Consider the following 22811-nt stretch of genomic DNA (forward strand, 5'->3'; position numbering starts at 1 on the left):
TACTATAGAAACATGACTGATGTTATGAATGAAACATTTGATTTATGTGTGATGATGATGGGCAGGTCGTGAGATGTTTATCTCGGCATCAATGAGCCCATATCTGCACACTGATTCAGTGACTGCATGTTTCTCGTGATGGCCATCAGGGTTTCCATGGTGACAGCATGATGAATATGAATGGAATGAAAATATGTGTCAAACTCTCAATGCTGCTGCTATTTTAACAGGGTTCATTCTTGACATTTCAAGAAATTTAGACTGTGACGTCAAATATCAGGACAGGAGACAATCGAATCTGTATCATTTATATTAAATAGTAAATATAGACATAATACAAATTTTAGGATATAATAATGTAATAGATTGTTTTCCCCCTATTATCTTGTAAAATCGTTGTGCAGTAATTTTACAGTTTTTTACCAGATTTTAATCGAAGTCTTGTAAAAAAACTAACACTTTATGGCAGCTGGGTGCAGAACCGTAAAATAACGTTTTCCCTGTGAAATGACATGTTTTCCTGATATTCTTGTTCATTTGCACGCTTTTTGTCCTTTTAAGTTTTATGACTGTATTTACAAAATAACTTAAATAGAAATAGTTTTTTTTACATAGAAAATCTTTAAGAAACAACAGAAAAAGTCTGTAAAATGACGGGTTTATACAGTGTATGTTTTAAATGTTAAACAGCAGGAGAACTAAACTTGCATACATTGCATACAAAAAAATTTCATCTGAGACAAAAACACAGCTGTCTTAATAAAAGAAGATCGAAGAAATGTGAAAGGGTGAAAAGAAAAGCCAGACAATATGAAGGGATTGTTCACCCAAACGTTTCCAGCTGATTTCTGGGAACACCCCCTTCTACAAGCAACGACTATAGACACATGACTAAAGGACATACTTCAAAAGATCTTCTTTTATATTCTGCAGAATAAACCAAGTCATACAGGTAAGGGAAGACATGTGGATGAGAAAACCATGAAAGGGTTTTAATTTTTGACATCCACAGCAGCACTGTTCCTCATGATTGATTGCACTGAATACAGATTTGACCCTGCTGTTGGCGACGGGCTTCTGCACATGCTCAGTGCATTTTCCCATCACATCATCACGCACAGTCCAACAGGAACAGATCCTCACGCTCTCCTCCGTGACTCCTCCACACGCATCTTCTGACTCGAGGCATCTGTGTGTGTCTGCTGCATCGTAACCGTCTCTCTGAGGCGACATTGATGCTCGGAGCGTCCAGCGCTGGAAGAGACGAGTAGGGACATCATGTGTTGGGCAGCAGATGGGTTTCTCTAAGATCTGCGTATGATCTATTATGGATTTCAATGCTTCGTCTGTATTTGAGCAACACAAAGGTAAGTGACTGCGCACAATGAGCTGCTAAGGAGGGGTTAGCGGCGCTGCCTCTGTTGCCATGACGATGCTAACCATCAGGCTCTGGCAAAGCCCATCAGTTAAGGGTAACCATCTGTGTGTGTGTGTGTGTGTGTGTGTGTGTGTGTATGAAAAGAGAGCATTGTCTTTTATTTTAATTCATATTTAAATCTCTAAAGATTGATCAATAGGTAATTATTATTATTATCATGAAATCTGATTGCAGTTGGAATAATGCAAAACATTTCTACACATTATATTAGAACAAATGTGTTTGTTCTACACACAGGGCAGAGCCCTCAACGGCCACATCAACTTTAACACTTTAAAGGGATAGTTCAACCAAAAATGAAACTTCTGTCATCATTTATACATCCTCGTGTGGTTCTAAACCGCCATGTGACTCTTTTCTCTCTGGAACACAAAAGAGAATATTCGCAGAGAAAAGTCGCAGTGCTTTTGTGTTGGAGGTCAATGGGGTTCAGTGTTGTTTGGTTATCAACGTTCCTCAGAAGATCTTCTTTTGTGTTCTGTAAAATAAAGAAACGCATACAGGTTTGTCCGCGATATACTCGTTCTTGCATTTACTTTAACAGTTCACCCAAATGTGAAAATTCCATCATCATTTACTCACACTCAGGTTGTTCCAAACCTGTAGGAATTTCTTCGTTCTCCTAAACACAAAGGACAATATTTGTAAGAATGTCAATAACTGAACAGATCTCATCCCCCATTGACTCACATAGTATTTATTTTCCGTGCTATGGCAGTCAATGGGGGATGAGATCTGTTCGGTTACGGACATTTTGGGGTGAACTATCCCTTTAAAGCCTATTGCTTCAACAACTGTGTATCATATTGTTATGGATGTGGCATGACACTGTCAGACACAGTTAAATGATGTTTTCTTTTCAGAAGTTGCTGAGGACGTCGATCTGAATGTGGTGTACCAGGCAGCGGCAAACGGTGATGTCAACACGCTCACAGCCATGATACGAGAGGACCCTTCCATCCTCGAGTACTGTGATGGTGAAGGTATTCTCTCACCTTTCCCTCCTGCTGATATTAGTTATCACTGTCTTGTTACCCTTCAAGTCATCGTGAGTGTTCTGAATGTTTCTGTGTCACTGACAGGCTCCACGCCTCTGATGCACGCTGTGTCCGGGAGACAGGTGGATACGGTGAAACTGCTGCTGAAGATGGGCGCTTCCATCAATACACAGGACGCTTGTGGACGGACGTCTCTCTCACTTGCAACATACCTGGTAGAGAAGTCTCTCAGGATGGTTTCAGCTCTGAATGCTCTTTACTGTAGTTTGGTTTGCTTGTTTGTGTTCTGCAGGGCTGGCTGGAAGGCTGTGTGTGTTTGCTTCGGAACGGAGCCAAGCAGAATATTCCCGACAAAAACGGACGTTTGCCCATTCATGCAGCTACTGCCGAAACTGACTTCAGGTAACCGGAGGAATAATTTAACCGGAGGAATCGTTTGAATGATTTATCATTAGATCTTTTATTTGCATTTGCAATTACTGATTCCTGCACTGTAAAAAATCCAACTTACAAAAAGTTGTACAAACTATTAACTTTTAGTTAACTGAACAATAAAACTATAAAGAGTTGACTTAACAAGTGGAAATAAGTTGTTTCAAAAATTGTCTCATAAACAATTCTAGTGTTTGAAAATTCCCAGCATGCATTGCAGAATTTTCAATTTGCAGTTTAAAATTATTTAAACTATTGCTATTTTAGTGTTTGCTGACTATATATTTTTGTTTTTGTTGTCATTGAAACTTACCTTTAGTATTTAGAGTTCCTTTTTTAACTGTATGATCTTGAATGATGTTTGAGGATTGTTACCATGATTGAGGCTCATGTGCTCAGTGTTGAGGTCTGAAGTAAATGATGCAGTTAGGCCATTACTAAAATGATTAAACATAAACAGCTTAAGCAATTACTTAAGCTATCAGTGTAAATGATACATCTATTAAGTAGTGTGTATATAATAGAGTAACATTAACATAATGATGATAAAGAAATCTATCTTTTGAGCTGAGTCAACTAAATCCACAATTGAGCAAACGCAGAAATTTTATTGTTCCATGTTCATATTAAGTTGGTTCAACAATTTATTTTCAATTGACAGTCATGTGACATTACTCAGTTAATTGAGTTGGGTGAAATACTTGTCCAAAAATTGAGTAAACCAAAAAAAGCTGTGCAGCTCTTAATCTGACGATAGATGCTACTGAGAAAACAAAAAGAACTGGTTGACACTTATTTTTAATTAGGAACTTTTAAAAAGTATTGTGTGTTGGCATTCACAGAGAGTGCTTAAAGAAGACACTAGAGAACATGATACGTTGTTAAAATACATGAGTTTGATACAAAAGCACTGGTAGTGTTGAGATGTAACATGTTTTCTCTTTGTTTTTTTTGTTTAGACTAATGGCTGTGCTACTTCAACAGTCAACACTGTGTGAAATCAATCACCAAGACAATGAGGTAAAACACAGCAGAAACGTCTTTGTAAAATATACGCGGACTGTACAAGGGCGGGTGGTGGTGTGGATGGGGTGATATGGGATTGTTCGGCCGTTTTTGTTTTTTACATATACATGGCTAAAATGTGCCTGCCTAATAATTTTCTATAGCCTAATGAAATAATATTAGATTGAAAAAATGTATATTTTTGATTAGGCTATTTTTGGTTCCCCATCGGCACTTGGTGCCCTACGCACAGCGCATGATGCACCTGGCGGGAGCGGCGGCGCTGTCTGGAACTTACCGCGGCTTTCTTTGGCCAAGGCCCGCGAAATAGGCCATATGCCTGACAGATAAAGCAACCAATCACGTCTCGTCTTGAGCCGCATTAATGTTTAGAGGCGTGGCAATGTCCCCACAGTAACAGACCTTTGTGAATTCATGAACGTGTCAAAAGTTAACAGCAACAAAATGATTATAAGTTTATGCCGTGAACCTCGCATACTTTTAAGAATGAAGCATTTAGTCGATCTTGATGAATTCTTAGAGCACCGTTGTAAACACGACAGCTTACTTCTTAGATCAGATGATGACTTTGAACATGCTGAAGTACTTCCAAAAATGTGCACCTTATGCATCAAACGTCCAGACAACGGATCGTGGGCCTGACGTCTGAAGCTGAGATGAGGAGTCGTCTAAAGCGTAAGATATAGTTGTGCATCGTACCCTACGCGGACCGCAAGCGTTGTGATTGGTCTGTTTGAACCCCTCCCTCAGGTCAAAAAACTCTGCAATAGTTTACTCATGTTTACTCCAATGCATTTCCGAATGAATTATCTAAGTAAATAATTTGTTCTTCTGTATTTAACATTTCAAGCTGTAACAAAAGTGACCGTTTACTTGCCGCTACCACTGCTAATGCTTCTCAAACCAGCCGATTCTTGGACTCTTGTCCTAGTTACACAAGCAACTGACACGGACAACGAGGCAGAAGTGTAAATGAAAACCGACACGTAGCCGGCGGCGTAAAGGCTACGGCGTAGGTCTGACTCACAAGTAAAAACTGGGCTTAATCCACATCATTTCTTTTCATTAGGGAATGACAGCTCTACACTGGGCATCCTTTCACAACCGACCGGAGCATGTCAGGGCCCTGCTACAGAAAGGAGCCGACCCGACACTTGTGGACAAAGACTTTAAGACCGCTCTTCACTGGGCTGTGCAGGTGAAAAAGACAGAATGTCTGAAAGCTTAATAACTGACAGGACTCAAAAAGAATGGGTAGTTCACCCAATAAAATTCATTGTGACTCTTTCTTCTGTGGAACCTTGAAGAAGAGATTTTGAGAAATGTGTTTTTGTGTTCACACAATAGTGTTGGATGGGGTCCAGTGTTGTTCTGCAAAAGAAAGAAAGTTTTTAGCTAACACTGTGTCTACACCGGACACGACAAACGCATTAGAACCCATTATAATTGTACATTTTGTCCGATATTGGATGCGACGCAGCCGTTGTAGACACGGTGTAAGAACGTTAAGTGATTATGAATTGTTTGTGTTTGTTATACAAAGGTCTCTTGTACTGATCTGTATTTACAATTTGGTGTGACGTGTGGTAAATGTTTTGAAATACGTCTTTTGATAATTCTTCGATAATTGTTATTTTCTCTGAATAACCGACCTGAAAGATGTTTAATATACTGTATGTATGTTTAATACCGCTAGGATTCAATCTTTGTTACATGTATTATTGGTACATGTGTGTTTTTACTGTCCGGCAGAGTGGCAGCCGATTCATGTGTTCCCTCATCCTCGACCATCATCTGGGTTCCTCCGTCATCAATTACGACGATGAAAATGGGAAGACCTGTGTTCACATTGCTGCGGCCGCAGGTTTCAGTGACATCATCTGTGAACTAGCCCGCATTCCTGAGACAAACCTGCAGGCTTTAGACGTGGATGAACGGTACAGTTATTTGGCCCTTAAGTGCTACATTTCATAAAACATTTGTTTCATTTAAAATGTCTGGATTTATACGCTAAGCTAATGCTATTTATTTGATCTGATGAGGTTAACAGATTCATCTTTGACTGTCATATGTAGGTTAGCATATTACGTTTTATTCCATCAATGACCTTGAGTTGATAGAAAGCAATTGTTTCATGTCATGTTGCCCTTTGATGCCTCCTAATGCGAAGAACACAATCAAGTAAACTTAACCTAATCACACTTAAAAACGTAATATGAGAAATGTGTAAACATTTCTCTTCCAATGTGACTCACAGTGTGATGACATGAAAACAATATTGATGTTAGTACTGAAGTTTTTATAAAGATGTCATCTGTAAGGAATAGCACCAACATCTTCAGTCCTGTTTATTTTCAACAGCATGATGTTGTGTGTTTCTGTCAGGACCCCTCTTCACTGGGCCGCGGCAGCGGGGAAAGACGAGTGTGTACAGGTTTTGTTGGAGTTGGGGGCTGAGTCCAGTCCTCGAGACATTAATGAGAACACGCCACTCACATACGCCATGTACTGCGGTCATACCGCCTGCATCAAACTCCTCTCTGCTCAAAGCAGGTCGGTTCACACAAAGATATTGTTCTGCATGTTCTATTCGTGGTAAAAAATGCCTCTTTAGTGACGTAAGTCTCATCTACCAAATAAAAGAGCCAATTATCAGTCGTCAAAACACAACGCTTCTAGACTGGAGGCGTGGCTTGATGTTGAGTGTTGTGAGCTAACTGCCAGCCTTGAAACTGGTCAATTATATATATATATATAAAAAAATATGCTTCAATCAATAATTTGTGAATAAGCTGTAATCACAATGAAACAGCATATTAACGATCAATAAGTAAACATGACATGAACTGTGTAATAACTTTGGTTTGCTAAGCCAAAATCGCGCAAAACAAATCACACCACAAGGCAGGTCTTCCATCGCTAGAGCGGCCATATTGAACGTGGCTTTCTTCGCCATTCATTGTAACGGCAGTGGCGTATCTTGATAGTATTAATATCTTTGTCTATATGACATAAGATATGACATTTAGATGTGTCCTCTAAATTGACTGTTTGTAATATATTTTATATACAGTATAAGTCCTCCTAGTGTCTGTGTAAAATAAATCTTGCCCATGCTTAACACAGGTCTAAATGTAGTGGCTCGGTTCACGCTCCAAACAATGACCACTCTATACGGAAAGAGGGAAAATTTCGCATGCTAAACCAGATCTTCTGCAAGAAGAAGAAAGAACTTTCCCAGCAGATTGACTTGAGTGAAGATTGTCAGCTCAGGGAGGAGACGTCTGAAGTAGATGACATCATTACGATGTTCGACAGTGTCGCTGAACCGTTAACCCGAAATGAGAGTGAAAACAACTCGGCTGTAAGAAAACTAAACAATAATGAGTCTGTGAAAGTCCACCTGACCGAGGACACGTCCTGCAAGGACTTAAAGAGTCTCCCACCCATACGCACACAGAGTCTTCCACCCATCACTCTAGGCAAATCCTTGCTGGTAAACTCCCAGCCTTTGACCCACAGAAACGCCTCAGGTCACGTGGTAGGACATTTAGCTCACAGGTCACAGAAGAGCAAGAGCGAGCACGACCTGTTTGATGGTAAAAGTAAGAGTCAGAAAGGTCTCGGACCTGCATGGAAGATGGAGTCCAATCAGATACTGAGTCACAAAGCGTGGATTTCGGGACCATCGGAACGCCTGCTCGACAGACTGTATCATGAAAGTTCCAGTCCTCTAGATGTACTGTGTTCAAATCAAACACCATACATACAAAGAAATGATCAAGGTAAGAGAAATTAAATGTCTTTATAGTAGTGATTCTTCAAATAGCTGTTACAGCACTCAGAAGTGCTCCTAACTTGGTTTAACCACAGCTTTTATATTGCACATCTGTGTTTTTTTCTTTTTCCGAGCAGCTCAAAATCATCTCTTACCCATGAGAGTTCGAGAATCCACCCTTACGCGTAACAGTCTCGCTCCCATCCATGACCACTGCACTCACAGGTGTAAGTTTCCTTTATGACACCTTAAAAGGAGATCACATACAGTTCATTCATCATTATAGTAGACCAAATTACTCCAGTGGGTAAACAACTGTTTACTGAAGAGAAATGTTACGTTTGTGTCAGAAAGCCATTCATATTTTGAGCTTTGTTAGTGATGAATATGTGGCATGGCCATGGCACCATACAGACCAGCGCAGTACATTCAAATTTGGTGGCATGGCTCACTTTTTTGTGGTTTGCTAAGCTGAACAGCCAATGAGAATGATCCGACTCCTAGATGAGTTGATTCGACATGATGAATCGGCCAAAAAATTAGAAAAAAGGTCCCATAGACTCCAATCTGTGTAAAATAGTATCACATGCTACAGTCAAAATAAAAAGGATATGCATAGAGTCAGCAGCTACTAATAAGTCACTGGAAATCTTCTCAAGTGTCAACTCGACAGTATAATAATAATTAGAGAGGAGAGAAAAACCAACTAATTCTTTTGGTTTTAACCAACTAATTCGTCATGTGATCCAACTGATAAGTGGCTGATTTTGATAATATTACAGGAGAAATTGTGCTATTTTTGTGAACTATTCCTTTAAATCTCTTATTTTTGTTGTTGTATTTATATCTGAAAGGCTATTTGTCATGATTCGTCCACATCATGTCATGATTCTCTTGGTCTAGTGCCAGGATCATGACAGAACCTCATGTTTAATGTGGAGAGAGGCAATAATTGTTGATTTGGCTTGCCATACGCTCTCGTCTCTGTTCCCTCTTGATTTGATCCCTCATTTAATGCCCAGGTGTCTTCTGTCTTGTGCTGGTTTATTTAGTTCCATGTGGTGAGTTTCTGTATGAGTTCAGTTATTTACATTTACATTTACCAGACACTTTTATCCAAAGCGACTTACATTGCATTATCCTACACATTTGTTTCTAAGTATGTGCAATCCCCTGGGATCCAACCCACAACCTTGCCGATATTAACACCATGCTCTTACCACTGAGCTACAGGAAAGCCTATTTGTACCTAATGTTTTACCTGTATATCTGTTAACCCCCGTCCGTGTCTCACCACTCGTCTTCACGACACTGTTTATGATGCTACAAACAAGCACTGTTGTTTTATATTGGCAATATTAGAAAGTAAGTTACAAAATAACCATTTTGACTTTAACTAAAGCAAATTCATTGATCATAAAGAAAGATCCACACCATAGCAATGCCCAAGAGAGCATTACGTGCCTTGTAAAATGCTGGAGATGTAAAGAAGATTTTTTTCATCTTGCATATTCTACATTGGGTCCATACTCCAGTTTAAAACTATTTGATCAGGATTTTGCTCATTTGTTTAGTTGTATTATGTGTTTTGTGTGCTGAAAGACTACAACTTATTTATAAAAACACTCTAATGTCTTTTGCAGTTTCCTTGCCACCAGACCAGGTCTCGCAGGGAGTGAAGAAGTCCAAATCATCGCTGGGAATGAGTCTGGCTGGACTTCCCCCTCCGTTCACATCCAAAATGAACAGGGCCGGCATTCCCCACATCCAGTCGCTCGGATCCGTCCCGACTCCTCTCACACTAGAACCTTTATGGAACATTCAGGTTCTGCCGGCCATACCTCCCCAGAGAAAACGCAGCCCATCTCCACTCACATCTCAAAGGCCTGAGAATAATTCTGACAGCACATCCTGATGAACAACTGCCCCAAAAAACAGACAATAATTTTTCTACATTTTAATACTGTTCAGGTTTTTGTGTATCAATGGTTGCAGTGGGGCAGAAGAGAGCATGACGATGCAAATGTATTTATTTGATAAAACCAAGTCTGTACAGAAAGCTATTTTTTCATACAGCTTGATCTTTCTGTGTTATGTACTGTATATGGTTCTCCATTTGACAGTATTACTTAAAGACATGGTTTAAGATTAATTGTGAATAATAACTCGTAATAAAATAAATGTTCAAGATATCTAGTCTCTATAACCATGATAATCATTGACTTTAATAGCTTTTAGAGATCCTCACACCCAGGATGTGGACAAATATCCATTATATTGAGGCGCATGAAGTAATTATTTATTAATTAAATAATTAATGTTCTGAATCATGTGACGCAGCAACATAACAAATACTGGCAGAAGCAAGATCACCCAAACGGCTTTAAGATGTCCACACACAACAGTCCATATGCTGTCCGACAGCTTATACACAAAAGTAGCTATAGTCCAATAGTCGGATAGAATTGTAAAATGATACCAAGTTTCTTTTACATACAGATACTTTCTTTCTTCCCCACATAGATTGTTCTTTCATAGCCTGTACTCAATTGAGGTCTCACTTTTTTAAGTATCAGCTGTTTTACATGTTCTTCCGTAAAGAATAATAAAGAGGGGAAAAATGAACACTGTCATGATCCTGCTCTTCTTGTGGTTGTTTTTCTAGTTTGGAGTGACAGGATCATGACAGTCCCATGTCTTTGAGGTAAACCTCCAGAATTCCACAATACGGTTGCAATATTTCCATTAGATCAGGTGCTGAGGTTGCTGTAAAATGACATTTAATTGTGCTAAATGTGACTTTGAATATAGGTTAATAACAGCAGCATAAGAACACAAGTAAATGTTGCTTGCTGAATTTGAACAAGCTCAAAGTGAAAGAGAAAAGCCCATCCATGTGTGTCCATAAACATTATTATAAAATTAAACATCTATAATATACAATGATACAACAGGTTTTAACACTGACTCGATTGTATTCGTTTGCATGTTCTCTATGTAAATACACTTTTGCTACACGATCTGTTATTGGCTGAACAGAGCTCGTCTTTAAATGGTTTTCGGGCAATGGGTGGAGACTAACTGGAAAATGACTCACGGGGTACATCGGGATGACTGGCAGCTCTCCGGACCAATCACGAGAGGGCCGATGGCGTCTGTGCTGCGTGCATGCGCAGAATGCTTCGATCTGTATACGCCAGTGACAGCACACTGCAGCCTCGCGCGCACGCTGCAGGTTTATCCGCATGATTCTCACAACAGACCGGAAGTCACGCACTGACACAGCACGAGCGTTCCGACGCGCCTGTTAGTGTTGTATTTGAACTCTTGATATTAATGAGCTCATATAATGTGTTGACGATGACAATGTAAAGGTGAGTTGACGTTATACGTCGTTTTTACTCATGTTCTGGGGTTGCTGTCAGTCGGGTGTCGTTTAAACGTGTTGTTTTCGGTTTCCTGTGTTACGTTACTTCACGGACGTGAGACGCTTCGGTGGGCATGACGTTACATCTCTACACTTAACGTTACTTTGCTTGCTATATAAATATAGATGTTTATGTATGTATTAGGCAGATTTCTTATAATAATTTATTCATTATAATCGTAATAAGTTGTTTTCTTTAATATTTATGAAGAGTTTTAAAAGTCTTTTGATTGTTTGTCAGTGTAACTGTCACACTGATATCAGTTTACAGCCTATATATATAATATATTAGAAATGATAATACTTTTTGTTGTATAATTGATATACCCTAATATTACATACTAATTTGAAAACCTGGAGAAAGCTGTGTGTGACTAAATGAAGGTTTGCTATAATCCCTTATCTATATAGACATTGAACATAAGTGTTTTTAGGTTAGTAAGTTGAACCAGTGACATGCAGTTTACACCGATGAGGGTTCACTATTATTTTTACATGTTACAACATGCTGGTTCTAGACGTCTGGGAGCCCTAAGCAAACGTCTGAGAGGGGCCCTTATCACAAAGGTTAAAATTAAATACAATCAAAAGTGTAGGCTATAAGAAATAAAACAAATAAATCAATTACCACACTTAAATGAAGACAGAAAGACAAAAAAAAACATTACACTGACAGTGAGAACCATTAGGTAAAATGAAATCAAAAACAAGATTGACAGGTAATTGAGGTAGAAATGTGTATTCAATTTGAGTAACACGAGGCTCTGGAAGCATCTAGCGGTCAAAAAACTATAACAAGCAAATGCATTTTTACTGCAGTTTTTGCAGTATAAATGTTGTTTACTCAAGAAAGCTTAAGCATACGAAAAGCATAGAAGATATAAACATTCAAAACTCACACATGCGCTCTTAAACATCTAGACATTTTATGACATTGTTCTACCCTTCAGCCCTTCAGTCAAATTTCTTGTTCTTTAGAATCGGAAGAGTCCCACGCCCTTCACTGTGAAAGCTGCTGAAGCGGCGCCTCATATCAGCCACTTATTTGCACATTTATTAATGGTGCATATAGTGCACTGGATAAGCCATTGGGGCAAATGAAGTCTAATTTTGTGTCATTGACACGCGAGCGTCTCCATGAGAGGTGTGCTCAGTTTGGACTAGACACAATGGGCTAGTTGCATAACACCGTATGGTAAAAGCAGGATTTTCAGCTGGCAAACATGGGTGTTTTTTCAATAAAACAAGTGGTATATCAGCGATATGACAGCATCATCGCTGCAGTCTTGTTGCGTAAAGATGAAAAACGCAGTGCCACGCACCAACTGATATTCCTGATCTTTCCATTAGACTTTCCAAAAAGAGTCAATTCCTCAATTCCAAATGACTTTAAAATAGTTTAATTTGACCTGTGCTTTTTTTAAAACAGCTTGTAAATTAGATTATTAATGATACACTGGAATTGGAGGACAAGATCCTGCAGCCCTACTTTCCATACCACTGTGGCTATCACGCTGTTAAATGCAGCTTTGCCAGGCTGACTGTGGCGTAAATGAAACCCTATTGGTTATTTTAAAAGAGGGGCCTTGATATGTCTCGCTCTGTCTTTCCTTTTTGGTTGAAATTGCATCTACATGTGAAATAATGCTGTGCATTCCAAGACCATTCACTGTTAGTCTTTAATGTCTGATAGGCAGATGTTTTAAAGACCTACTGAATTGACTTGAAATGTGCAGCTTTGTGCATCTAGACTTGGGCGGAATGACGGAATATGCCGTTAATGTAAATAAGTAGGTGTGGTTAACTCGGCGCTCTGCAAGTCGAGAGTAATGATGAAAAAACATGTGAATGAATGCATCCCATAACAAATAAAGACTCCCTGACTCTCTTTCAGTCTGTAGTTTTGTGATTCGCTGCAGTCCGGAGCTCATTTCTCAATAGCTCATTCTCACGTATTTCAGAAGTCAGACTGTTTTGTAAGGCTGTTAATAAAGTTCAACTTTGGGCAAGCAGAGGAGAAACTTGCGCTGAAATGCGCGATGCTTTGACGTGACGCACCGCAAGCCTCCGTTTTGGGAAACAGGTGCAGCGTTTTTCCTGGCACAAAACAAGGAGGAGGTGGTGCCATCCTGATCTTGAAAACACACAAGGAGGCCTACCGTACCTTTAAGTGGCTTATCCAAAGTGACTTCAACATATTCTAATAAAATTGAATGAAAATTACAATTATTAAATTATACAAAACATTACTTTTATTTAACCATACCAGAAATGCTTTTTATCATTTTCAACTAACTTTTTCCTGTCTGACTATAGCGCGTCACAGTACGTATTATGTCCAAAGGCGAGGGCTGTACAGTGCGACATACAACTTTATGTATTTACCAGTGTACGTCCAAATATGTTAGCACGCATGCTATACAGTTTGACTAAGTTGTTGTGCTTGTTTCTGTTTTACTTAGTTTTAGTCTATTTTGGCTTGATTTGTGGACACTGTTATTTAAACATGCCATCTGGCTGTTCTGTGTGTCTGAGTGAATGAACTGCTACACACGTGATTCTCATGGATTTGTCTGCGTCTGCGCTGTATGAGGACATGAAGACATGAACTTCATCTGCTTTCAGAACATTTTACTGAGTGAAGCTAACACACACAAAATAATGAGTGTCTTACGACGACCTGCCAAAATAAAAGTCTGGTTAACTACAGTAGTTGCACAAAAATGTATAAATTGCGTACACCTAAATTCATTAGAAATTGCACTATATTGTCACCTAGTGGTGTGTCTGGGTAACCACTACATAACAACCTGTTTTATATATTTTGTGGCTCCAGACAAATTTGGTGGGAGATGGCCGTAAATGGCTCTTTGGTCGCAAAGGTTGCTGACCCCTTCCGCTAGTGACTGAAAGGTTAAATAATGAAAGGAATCTGTTCAAATGAGTCATTCATGTGCGAGTCGTTCCGAACACAATGTGTGTTCATACTGGCGAACTCGCTGTCTACAGAATGAGCTGATTCAACGATCCAACTGAACAGATGAAGACATTACAATGATGTACGTCATGTTCATTTGAGAAATTTCAAGAAGTAAAATGCACTTGGATGCAAAACAAACTAAATCCTTGGTGTTTCGATTCTGATGTCATCAAGTGAACTGTGTTTTTTGTCAAGTTTAACAATCGTAGGTAGTTTATACGGTTAGAGTTAGGTTGGGGTTAAGGTTTCGTATCACTTCAAACGCCAAGGATTTAGTCAAAACTAGAGATCGACGGATATGCGTTTTTCAGGGCCGATGTCGATATCTATTATTACATGTATTACATGCCATGACGGTGGTGAGCTGCCGCAGGCGGTAGTGCATGTCACTGTGACAAATATAAGTGTAATACAAATGATATTTGTGATCAGGATTGATATGTGTAGGCCTTCAATTGTAGATGGTTTTATTTAAATCAATTTAATCAACGCAGTTATGATTCCGTTGGTGAGTTCGAGCGTGGGCCTGCATGTCAAAACCAGGTTACTCTGCGGGTTCTGCGATGGATCTTGTTGTGAAGTGAACTGTTACATTATATCCAAACTGGCTATGACCCGCTTGCTTGGTGTCAGAGAGCATGCAGGATTTTTTGCGGTTGCTGATAGACATTCGTTTGCGCTCTTGTGCACATCTTCTGAACGTGCATTAATTGCAACTGTAAACATTTTAATCTGGACATTGTCAACATGTAAATTTTCCACCATCGAGTAGGAAAGAGTAACGTTGTTATGGCAATCTGAATAGCAAAGCCAAGATGGGTTTAAACGGTCAAATGGAATTGTTAAGTACTGTAAGGGTTTATACGCGACTGACTGAAGGTGTCACTGCAACAAGAGCTTTTTTAGAAGTTCTCATTATTTACTGATGTTTATTTAAATGTTTTTTATACTGTAGTGTGCCGTTTCACTGATAGATTTGTGCAATATATGGACGGATGTTTCATCCTCATTTTTTTCCAGATATCATATTTCAATTTCAAATATTTAACCATTTCCAGTATTCAAATAGGATCCATATTTCTCTGCCACTCGTCATGTGGTTGATTCACGCAAACATAATAATATAAATATTATTTATAATTAATATATATTTCTCAAACCACCGCACTACCGCTGTTGATTTGTCCATTAACAAAAAACTGCCACCATCACAGCCGTCAGCAGAATACATTAAGTTTGGTTTCATAAGGTCAGGTACTGAGACTAAGCTGAAGACACAGTGTGTTTTATGTGGAGAAATCTTGTCGAACGATGCGCTAAAACCATCAAATTTACAGAGCCATTTGAACACAAGACAACCCGGTGGTCCGACCTGCCCTGTTATTGTTACTGAGTAGACCTGCCTAGTCTTGTCTATGATTATACAACAGTTTTCATCTATATTCATGTCAATTCCAATCAACTGAATTTATAGCAGGTGGACTCCAATCGAGTTGTAGAAACATCTCAAGGAAGATCAGTGGAAACGAGAGGCACTTGAGCTCAATTTTGAGTGTTATGGCAAAGGCTGTGAATACTTATGCATGTGCTTTTTTCCTTTTTTATTTCTAATAAATTTGCAAAGATTTCAAACAAACTTCTTTCTCAATGTCATTATGGGGTATTGTTTGTAGAATTGAGGAAAATAATGAATTGAATCCATTTTGGAATAAGGCTGTAACATGACAAAATGTGGAAAAAGTGAAGCGCTGTGAATACTTTCCGGATGCACTGTAGCTTACTTGACTGAGTCTGCTACTGTGGCATAAAAGATTAACAGTATATGTACTCTTTGAATATTCTGTGTTCAAACTATCATATTTGGAAAGGTGGTCCTCGGAAATGTTTTAAACAGTCCTTGGTGAGCCATGAGCCTGATCTGGATCATGTGTTGTGAAAATATCTTTGTGTCTCGGACATGTTGTCGCTAATGTTTGTGCATAATATGTATCTTTTCTCAGATATCCCTCTAGATGCCATCATGGAAGCTTCTTTTCATGTGCTCGTCCTCTTAATGTATTTACATTGTGCAGCAGGTCAGTGGTATATAGACTCATACATCCCGCAATGCCTTTCCTTTTACCTGTTTTTGCTGTGATGTTCAGTTTCTGTCGTTGTCCACACAGGTTTCAATAACTGTCTTAAAATACTACCCGACTCCATTGACAAGATTTATGTTGAAGTGGGAACAGACTTCACAGCGACGTGTTGCCTGCAGGACGATTCCCATCACACCTCCGATGACATTGAGTGGAAGTTAGATAACATCAGTCTTCCCAAGCACCTTTATCACAAAATAAATGCTACAGCTGTCAGCGTCACGTTTACCGTCAGCCAGGACATGCGTGGTTTTTTGACTTGCTTCACCTCTCAGAAATCGCTGTCATACGTTAATCCGTGTATGTACGGAATCTTTCTGGAGAAAGGATGTGAGTGTTTTCTGCATCTGTCTCATACAGTGTTGACTCTCTAGGCGTGCCTTTTCTACACTGGCATGTTGCATTTCTGTTTTTACTAGATTATTAATGAAACAAAAGACATATTGGAGTTTCTTTTGTATTTCATCGTTTGACAGTGAAGAATATTTGCGGGAATGAACGTAATATTAAGCTTACAATTGAAAAGAGTTCACATAACTTGTTTTCGCTATTTAACACCATTTTAAAAATTAAACTCACACAATCAATTTATTTCAAAAACATGAACGTTTTTGTTGTACATAAAACTTTGACGATAAAACATTTGACGATTCTCAAGGTTTAATGGAACGTTCTGTATGTATATTATTAAAAATAAGTTGGTCACCAACAGAATGAAGCTATATTTTAACAACACAGAAATGAAGAAAGCAAACCTCTTCTTGAACAGTGAAAGAAACAAATGTAAGATTGTATAGTAATACAGTAAATAAATCACCATATCGCTACAGTACATATCTCAAATATAATATTGTTCTGCGATGTGTAAAATATAGAAATATAGCAATGGTAACAGAACTCATCAGGTCTTGATCCACGAAGCCTCAATATGCATCTAATCTTTGTGTTTGTCTTTCAGACCTTCCTTCAAAGCCAAAGAATCTCTCCTGCCTTGCTTTACAAGAAGGCAGCAACTTTTCCCCAAACTTGCGATGTTTTTGGAATCCGGGGAACCGCGACACACTGCTTAACACCACGTACACACTTCACGCTAGCTTAGACTACGGGTTTGAACAGTAAGTAATGGACATTGCAAACCTTTAAAAAACATGGATTCATTTTCCAGTCAAATAGTTTCATAGGACATTGGTTTCCTCTACGTTGTCTTTTTTTAGATCTACGCCAACTTCATTTCAGCATGTCTGTACAGAGCGTCTCGCAAGAAATTGCACGGTCAACCTGAGCACTTTTCCAGTTCACATCGGACTAAGAGTGTGGGTCACCGTGAGTGACGCTCTGGGATCAGTGAACTCAGATGAGCTCCTGAGAGAGTCCTTTGCATTTGGTATGATTGCAGTCGTTGCATCATGAATAGTTTTTGAAACTTCACCTTTGTCTTGAAAGTCTGTTGTTGCAATTATTGTAATTATTATTCTTTTGTTGCTTCCATAGCAAAACCAAATCCCCCGGATGTTCAAGTTCTTGCTGATGTTATTTACTCGACTGTGATGGTGGAATGGAAACATCACATATCTAATATAGAACTACGTTATGTCATCAGATACTGTCAAGCAGGCTCCAGTGTTTGGACTGAGGTGTGAGAACATGAATCTGTTCAGATTTGACTACAATACGATATGAGAGATATCAGGACATTTTTTAATCGGATGTTCTACAAGCAAGAACTATTCTTGTACCCACAAACATAATAACAGTTCTTGCACAATGTCCTTCTGTGTTGAGAATGACACCAAATTGAGTAAAGTAAAGCGCTCACAAATCACAGATGTAATCGACTTGTTAAAAGGAGCAGTCATGCAAGTCCAACTTGAAATTCAGTGCAGTTGTTAGAGGACAGATTCATGAGTTTGATGTCTCTCAGGTGTCAGAGGAATCCACAGAGATAAGCAGCGAGTCCTTCAGACTGCAGGCCCTGCAGCCGTACACCCTGTATGATGTTCAGATGAGATGCATTGTAAAAAATCATCAAAGTTACTGGAGTGACTGGAGCAGAAACGCTACCAATCGCACTGCCGAAGCCAGTAAGACCCACATGTTCGATAACTATAGATGTTACAAACACTGAGGTTGACGTGACTGCCAGTAGCGCTGCTTCATGAACTTTACTTTTTATACTCTCAGAGCCTGCGAGCAAACCAGATCTGTGGCGAATCATCCAGTCCACCAGCGACAGCAGAAACGTCACGTTATTATGGAAGGTCAATTCCGTCAGCTGAAGAATAATCAGTGTGTTTGTTGACAGAAAATCTGTTTTAAAACTATTAAACGTGTTCTTCATTGCAGGCCCCTGTGAAAGCTAACGGAATCATATTGAGATATGATCTTAAAATCACAATGAAAAAGGATAGCAAGTTTAAAGAAGTTATCACTTCCGTTGACCACGATCCACACAGACTGTATCAGACGTATTCGATGGAGCTGTCGGCAAAAACAATGGCCTCTATTGAAATAATTGCCGCCAGTTCAGCTGGAGTGTCGCCCAAAGCTACTCTCGTCATTCCCCTGTCAAATCAAGGTACCTCAAAAATAATTGTCTGTGAAAACTTGAAATAACACGGATGACATTTACAGGATAAAAGCTAAAAAAGTCAAGTTTCAATTCTAGGGATGTAGCAATATTAAAATCTCACTGTACGGTCAAACCTCGGAATACCGTCCACAGTACAGTATTTGTTGCAATATTCAAAGACAAATGATGCCATAGGAATCCTCTTTTCTTTATCATAACTGTCGCTTAAAGGTGTGATTATATGAAAGAAAAAGAAAATTGCACCAGATGGACGTTGACAAAGGATTTTTTTTATGTTGTGCCCGGACGACCTCTAGCTTCATACAGTCATGTGACCACAGTACTATCGATAACTTTTAGCATTTTATCAGGAAACTCTCAATATATTAGTGACACAAATAGAGTTTGATGTCGGGTTTATTTGTGTTGTGGTAGATCCATCCGGTGTGGAGCGTTTGAGCTGGTCTCTGCGTGACGGCCAGCTGTGGGTGGAATGGATGCCGCCAGTGGCTAACCTTTTGCGGCTCTCTGAATACCTGCTGGAGTGGGAGAAAGTTTCACTGGATGACCATCAGAGAGACAAACACTGGCAGAGAGTCAAAGCCAATGTCAACAGCACAACACTGACCGGTACTAAAGCTATATCTCTTTACGGCTTTATCGCTGGGCATTATTCATTGGATAACATTGTCAGTAAAAAAAACTGAAGCAGCAAGTAAACTGTATTTTAGTAATGATATCATTGCAAAAGAAGAAATGGTCATTATCATACTTGCATCATACACCAAAATACAATATAGCTGTCATTGAAGGTGACCGAGTCTTTCTTCCCCATCAAGGTCATTTTGAGCCATTCAAGCGATACAACATATCCGTATATCCAGTTTACACCCTTCAGAAATACACTCAAGCAGGACGACCAGTAACCACAGCAGCCTACACTCAACAAGGACGTAAGTACCACAAACATGTCGTGAATTTAGCAAGTTTCACTTTAGATGGTAATGTTCAAAACATTTTTGTTTTCTTGCAGCTCCGCTAGAAGGCCCCACTGCTAACATTACAAAATCTAAGAAAACCAGTGCCGAGGTGAAATGGACTGAAATTCCTCTGCACCGTCAGCAGGGATTCATCACTAACTACACAATCTTCTACAAGACCGGAAACGTTGAGAAGTGTATGTATATATATTCAATGCTACATGTGTAAATGACGTGAACGTTTCACAAGCGCATGCAGTGAGTTGTCTGACGTGTACTGAATGTGTTTCCACAGCTGTGACGGTGAACTCTGACAACCGCTCATGCGTTTTGACCAATCTCACCAGTGAAAGCGAGTACGGGGTTCACGTCATGGCATCAACCGTAGCAGGCTCCAGAAATGGCACAGATTTTAATTTCAAAACGCAGAAGTATGGTATGTGCTGTCTAATTGCACCAGATGTTTTTGAAGTAGAAGTGATTGAAACATCAGGATGGATTCATTTGTGATGTGTGTTTGGTCTCTGAAGCTGATGGAGAAGTGGAGGTGATCGTGGTGTTGGTGTGTCTCAGTTTTCTGTTCATCACCGTTTTCATTATAATGCTCTTTCTGCGGAAGAGAGAAACGTAAGTCAGCACTTTCATCTCTCTCTAAACGAAAGGTGCTTTAAATTGTTGTGATATTCGTGAGGTTGTCTTGTTTACTTATAAAATGATTCTTTTTTTCCTTCTGTTTCAGGATCAAGCAGCTGTTGTGGCCGCAGGTCCCCGACCCATCAGTCAGCTCAATTGCGCACTGGTCACCTGATTTCCCCGTAAAGGTCAGTGACTGGCATTACATACAGCGGACTTGCATGAAGGAAGGTCTCTTATAATATTTACAATTAATAATGTGTGCATTAATAATTTCATGACAAGTGTCAAGGTAATATGACCTGGACATGCTGAACAATGTGATTTCTGTTCAAATACCTTGACATTCATTTACGGAGTGTTGGGATCAATGGGTCTCATTCACTAATAGTCATTTGCATAAAACTCAGCCAGTCCATCTCCGTATTAGGCCTAATACTGCTACCACCAAGTCAAAGTTACTCCAGGCAACCACATGTGACACTGTCTACAGATGCGCTCTCACAAGTAATTCCAAGTGCACAGTCCTCAAAATCAGTTCATAGACAATAAAACACCTTTTGCACAGACATGCAGTTTACAGAGTTCTCGTTAGCCGGCTGTCAATTTTAGTACGAAAGTTTTGTGACTCATTATTTGTTTCGTGAAAACGTTTGTATGCTTAGTGAATGAGACCCAATTTGACCAGCTTAGATTTACTGGTTCGGGATACATACTGTGTATATTTGATGTGCCACACCAAGCATAACGCCTCCTAAACCTCTCAACAGGCCAATATTCCCAAAGAAGACGTTAGCGTAGTGGAAGTGGATGTGTTTGACGGGAAATCATTGTGTGAGGAAGACAAAGCCGTGCTGCCGCTGAAGAAGGACAAATATATGTCTGAGGAACACAGCAGCGGTATCGGGGGCTCATCCTGCATGTCGTCCCCCCGGCACAGCGTGTCTGACAGCGACGAGGGCGACTCCGGCCAGACCACAACCAGCACGGTGCAGTACTCGTCGGTGGTGGCCAGTGGCTACAAAGGCCAGACCCCCAACCATCAGCCCCCGGTGTTCGCTCGATCAGAGTCCACCCAACCGCTGCTGGACTGCGAGGAACATCCAGAGCATCTCCACGATTCCAGAAACTCTTACTTCAGACGAGCTAAAGGTGTCGAGCTGGGTGGCCTCGTTCAGGAGGGGGAGGAGTCGAATGAAAGCTCTCTTACCTTCTGTCCAATGGAGGAGATGTCTCCGATTGTAGAGGACCCGCCCACCCCATGTTACATGCCACAGCAGAACAGTTATCGACCTCAGTGAAGAAAACATGAAAACAGACATGTTCAAGAAGACCTCAAGCTATCAGATACGTTTATCATTCGTGTTACGTTATAATTGATGTTTTGAGGTGGCTGTGATGATATAGCATATTCGCTGCAAGTCGAGAGATTCTCGAGATTTTACTTCTAATCAAATTCACGCTTTCGTTGTTGCAGTACTAACCTTGTTGAAATTGATCTCGCTGTTCTAAAAGAATCCAGGCGAAAATGGTTCTTATACAAATAGATAAAAGGTGCTTTGTTTTCTTACTGAAAGCTGATTGGTCAATGTTTCGCGAACATTCTGAGGTGACTTTGACATTTCAAGCGTGAACGTAATAAACTACCTGCTTCACTTTTTACACGTCATGTATCCAGTGGCTGAATGTACTCCTGTGCTTCATGGGTTCTGTTGCCTTTGAATGCTGTGGTATCAAATACAAGACTCTTCAAAAACTGCTCCACAAATGATCACTGTCGCCGCATTATGCTTCAGTCATACATACACCAAAAATAGGTTTTTGTTGAATGTTGATATGGCTGGACATTGACTCTTTTAAGTATTCTTTTTGATAGGGATTTCATGTTTTTTATATGAAAAAGAATGTAATTAGCTCTATGCAAGTTGAGTAAACATTGATGTTTCCAGCAGGATTAAACTAACACTACATTGAAATGCAGTATTGTCATTGCATGCTGTTTCGCATGTATTCGCTCTCAGTTTGATTTGTGTTCACATCATTGATGTGTGTGTATCATGCTAAATAAACACTTCTGTATACAAATGATGGCCAGAGACTGCTTTAGCACCCAGGACCTGTGTGGTCACAGATGTGCTTTACTTTATTGGGATGATTGTGTGCACTAACAATATTGCCAAAGCATTAGACAAAAAACAAGAGACAAACATTAACACATTTAGTCATTTTAGTCATTTTTTTAACACAATAACAACAATAAGGTGGAATAGGTGCTAAGTGATGACTAGAATTTGAAATACAATATAATAAAGTATGTAAATATGACTTTAAAATAAAAACATTTACATACACATAAAGAAAGAGTGAAAGGTTAAAGGCACTGTATGTGTCATATTGTATAGATCAGGCCAG

At 39.6% G+C, this 22811-nt stretch overlaps 2 protein-coding genes across 2 annotated transcripts; both read left to right on the plus strand.

Moving 5' to 3' along the window:
• The first annotated feature begins 1113 nt into the window (after window positions 1-1113).
• Window positions 1114-9875, plus strand: ankrd55 (ankyrin repeat domain 55). Its single transcript, XM_079447838.1, has 10 exons — window positions 1114-2421; window positions 2521-2651; window positions 2729-2838; window positions 3828-3888; window positions 4964-5092; window positions 5647-5831; window positions 6280-6447; window positions 7021-7679; window positions 7810-7899; window positions 9316-9875. The coding sequence occupies exons 1-10, from the start codon at window positions 2376-2378 to the stop codon at window positions 9585-9587; spliced, it is 1851 nt and encodes a 616-aa protein (XP_079303964.1). The 5' UTR covers window positions 1114-2375; the 3' UTR covers window positions 9588-9875.
• A 1056-nt stretch (window positions 9876-10931) lies between these two features.
• il6st (interleukin 6 cytokine family signal transduce) lies at window positions 10932-22486 on the plus strand. Its single transcript, XM_079448790.1, has 16 exons — window positions 10932-11046; window positions 16080-16154; window positions 16245-16547; window positions 17176-17332; window positions 17432-17601; window positions 17709-17851; window positions 18139-18298; window positions 18399-18475; window positions 18561-18792; window positions 19222-19416; window positions 19626-19739; window positions 19820-19963; window positions 20062-20202; window positions 20297-20393; window positions 20506-20587; window positions 21170-22486. The coding sequence occupies exons 2-16, from the start codon at window positions 16100-16102 to the stop codon at window positions 21698-21700; spliced, it is 2601 nt and encodes an 866-aa protein (XP_079304916.1). The 5' UTR covers window positions 10932-11046; window positions 16080-16099; the 3' UTR covers window positions 21701-22486.
• The last annotated feature ends 325 nt before the right edge of the window (window positions 22487-22811 follow it).

The sequence above is a fragment of the Barbatula barbatula genome (genome assembly GCF_947034865.1).
Source record: "Barbatula barbatula genome assembly, chromosome: 24".
In the NCBI taxonomy this organism is placed as follows: Eukaryota; Metazoa; Chordata; class Actinopteri; order Cypriniformes; family Nemacheilidae; genus Barbatula; species Barbatula barbatula.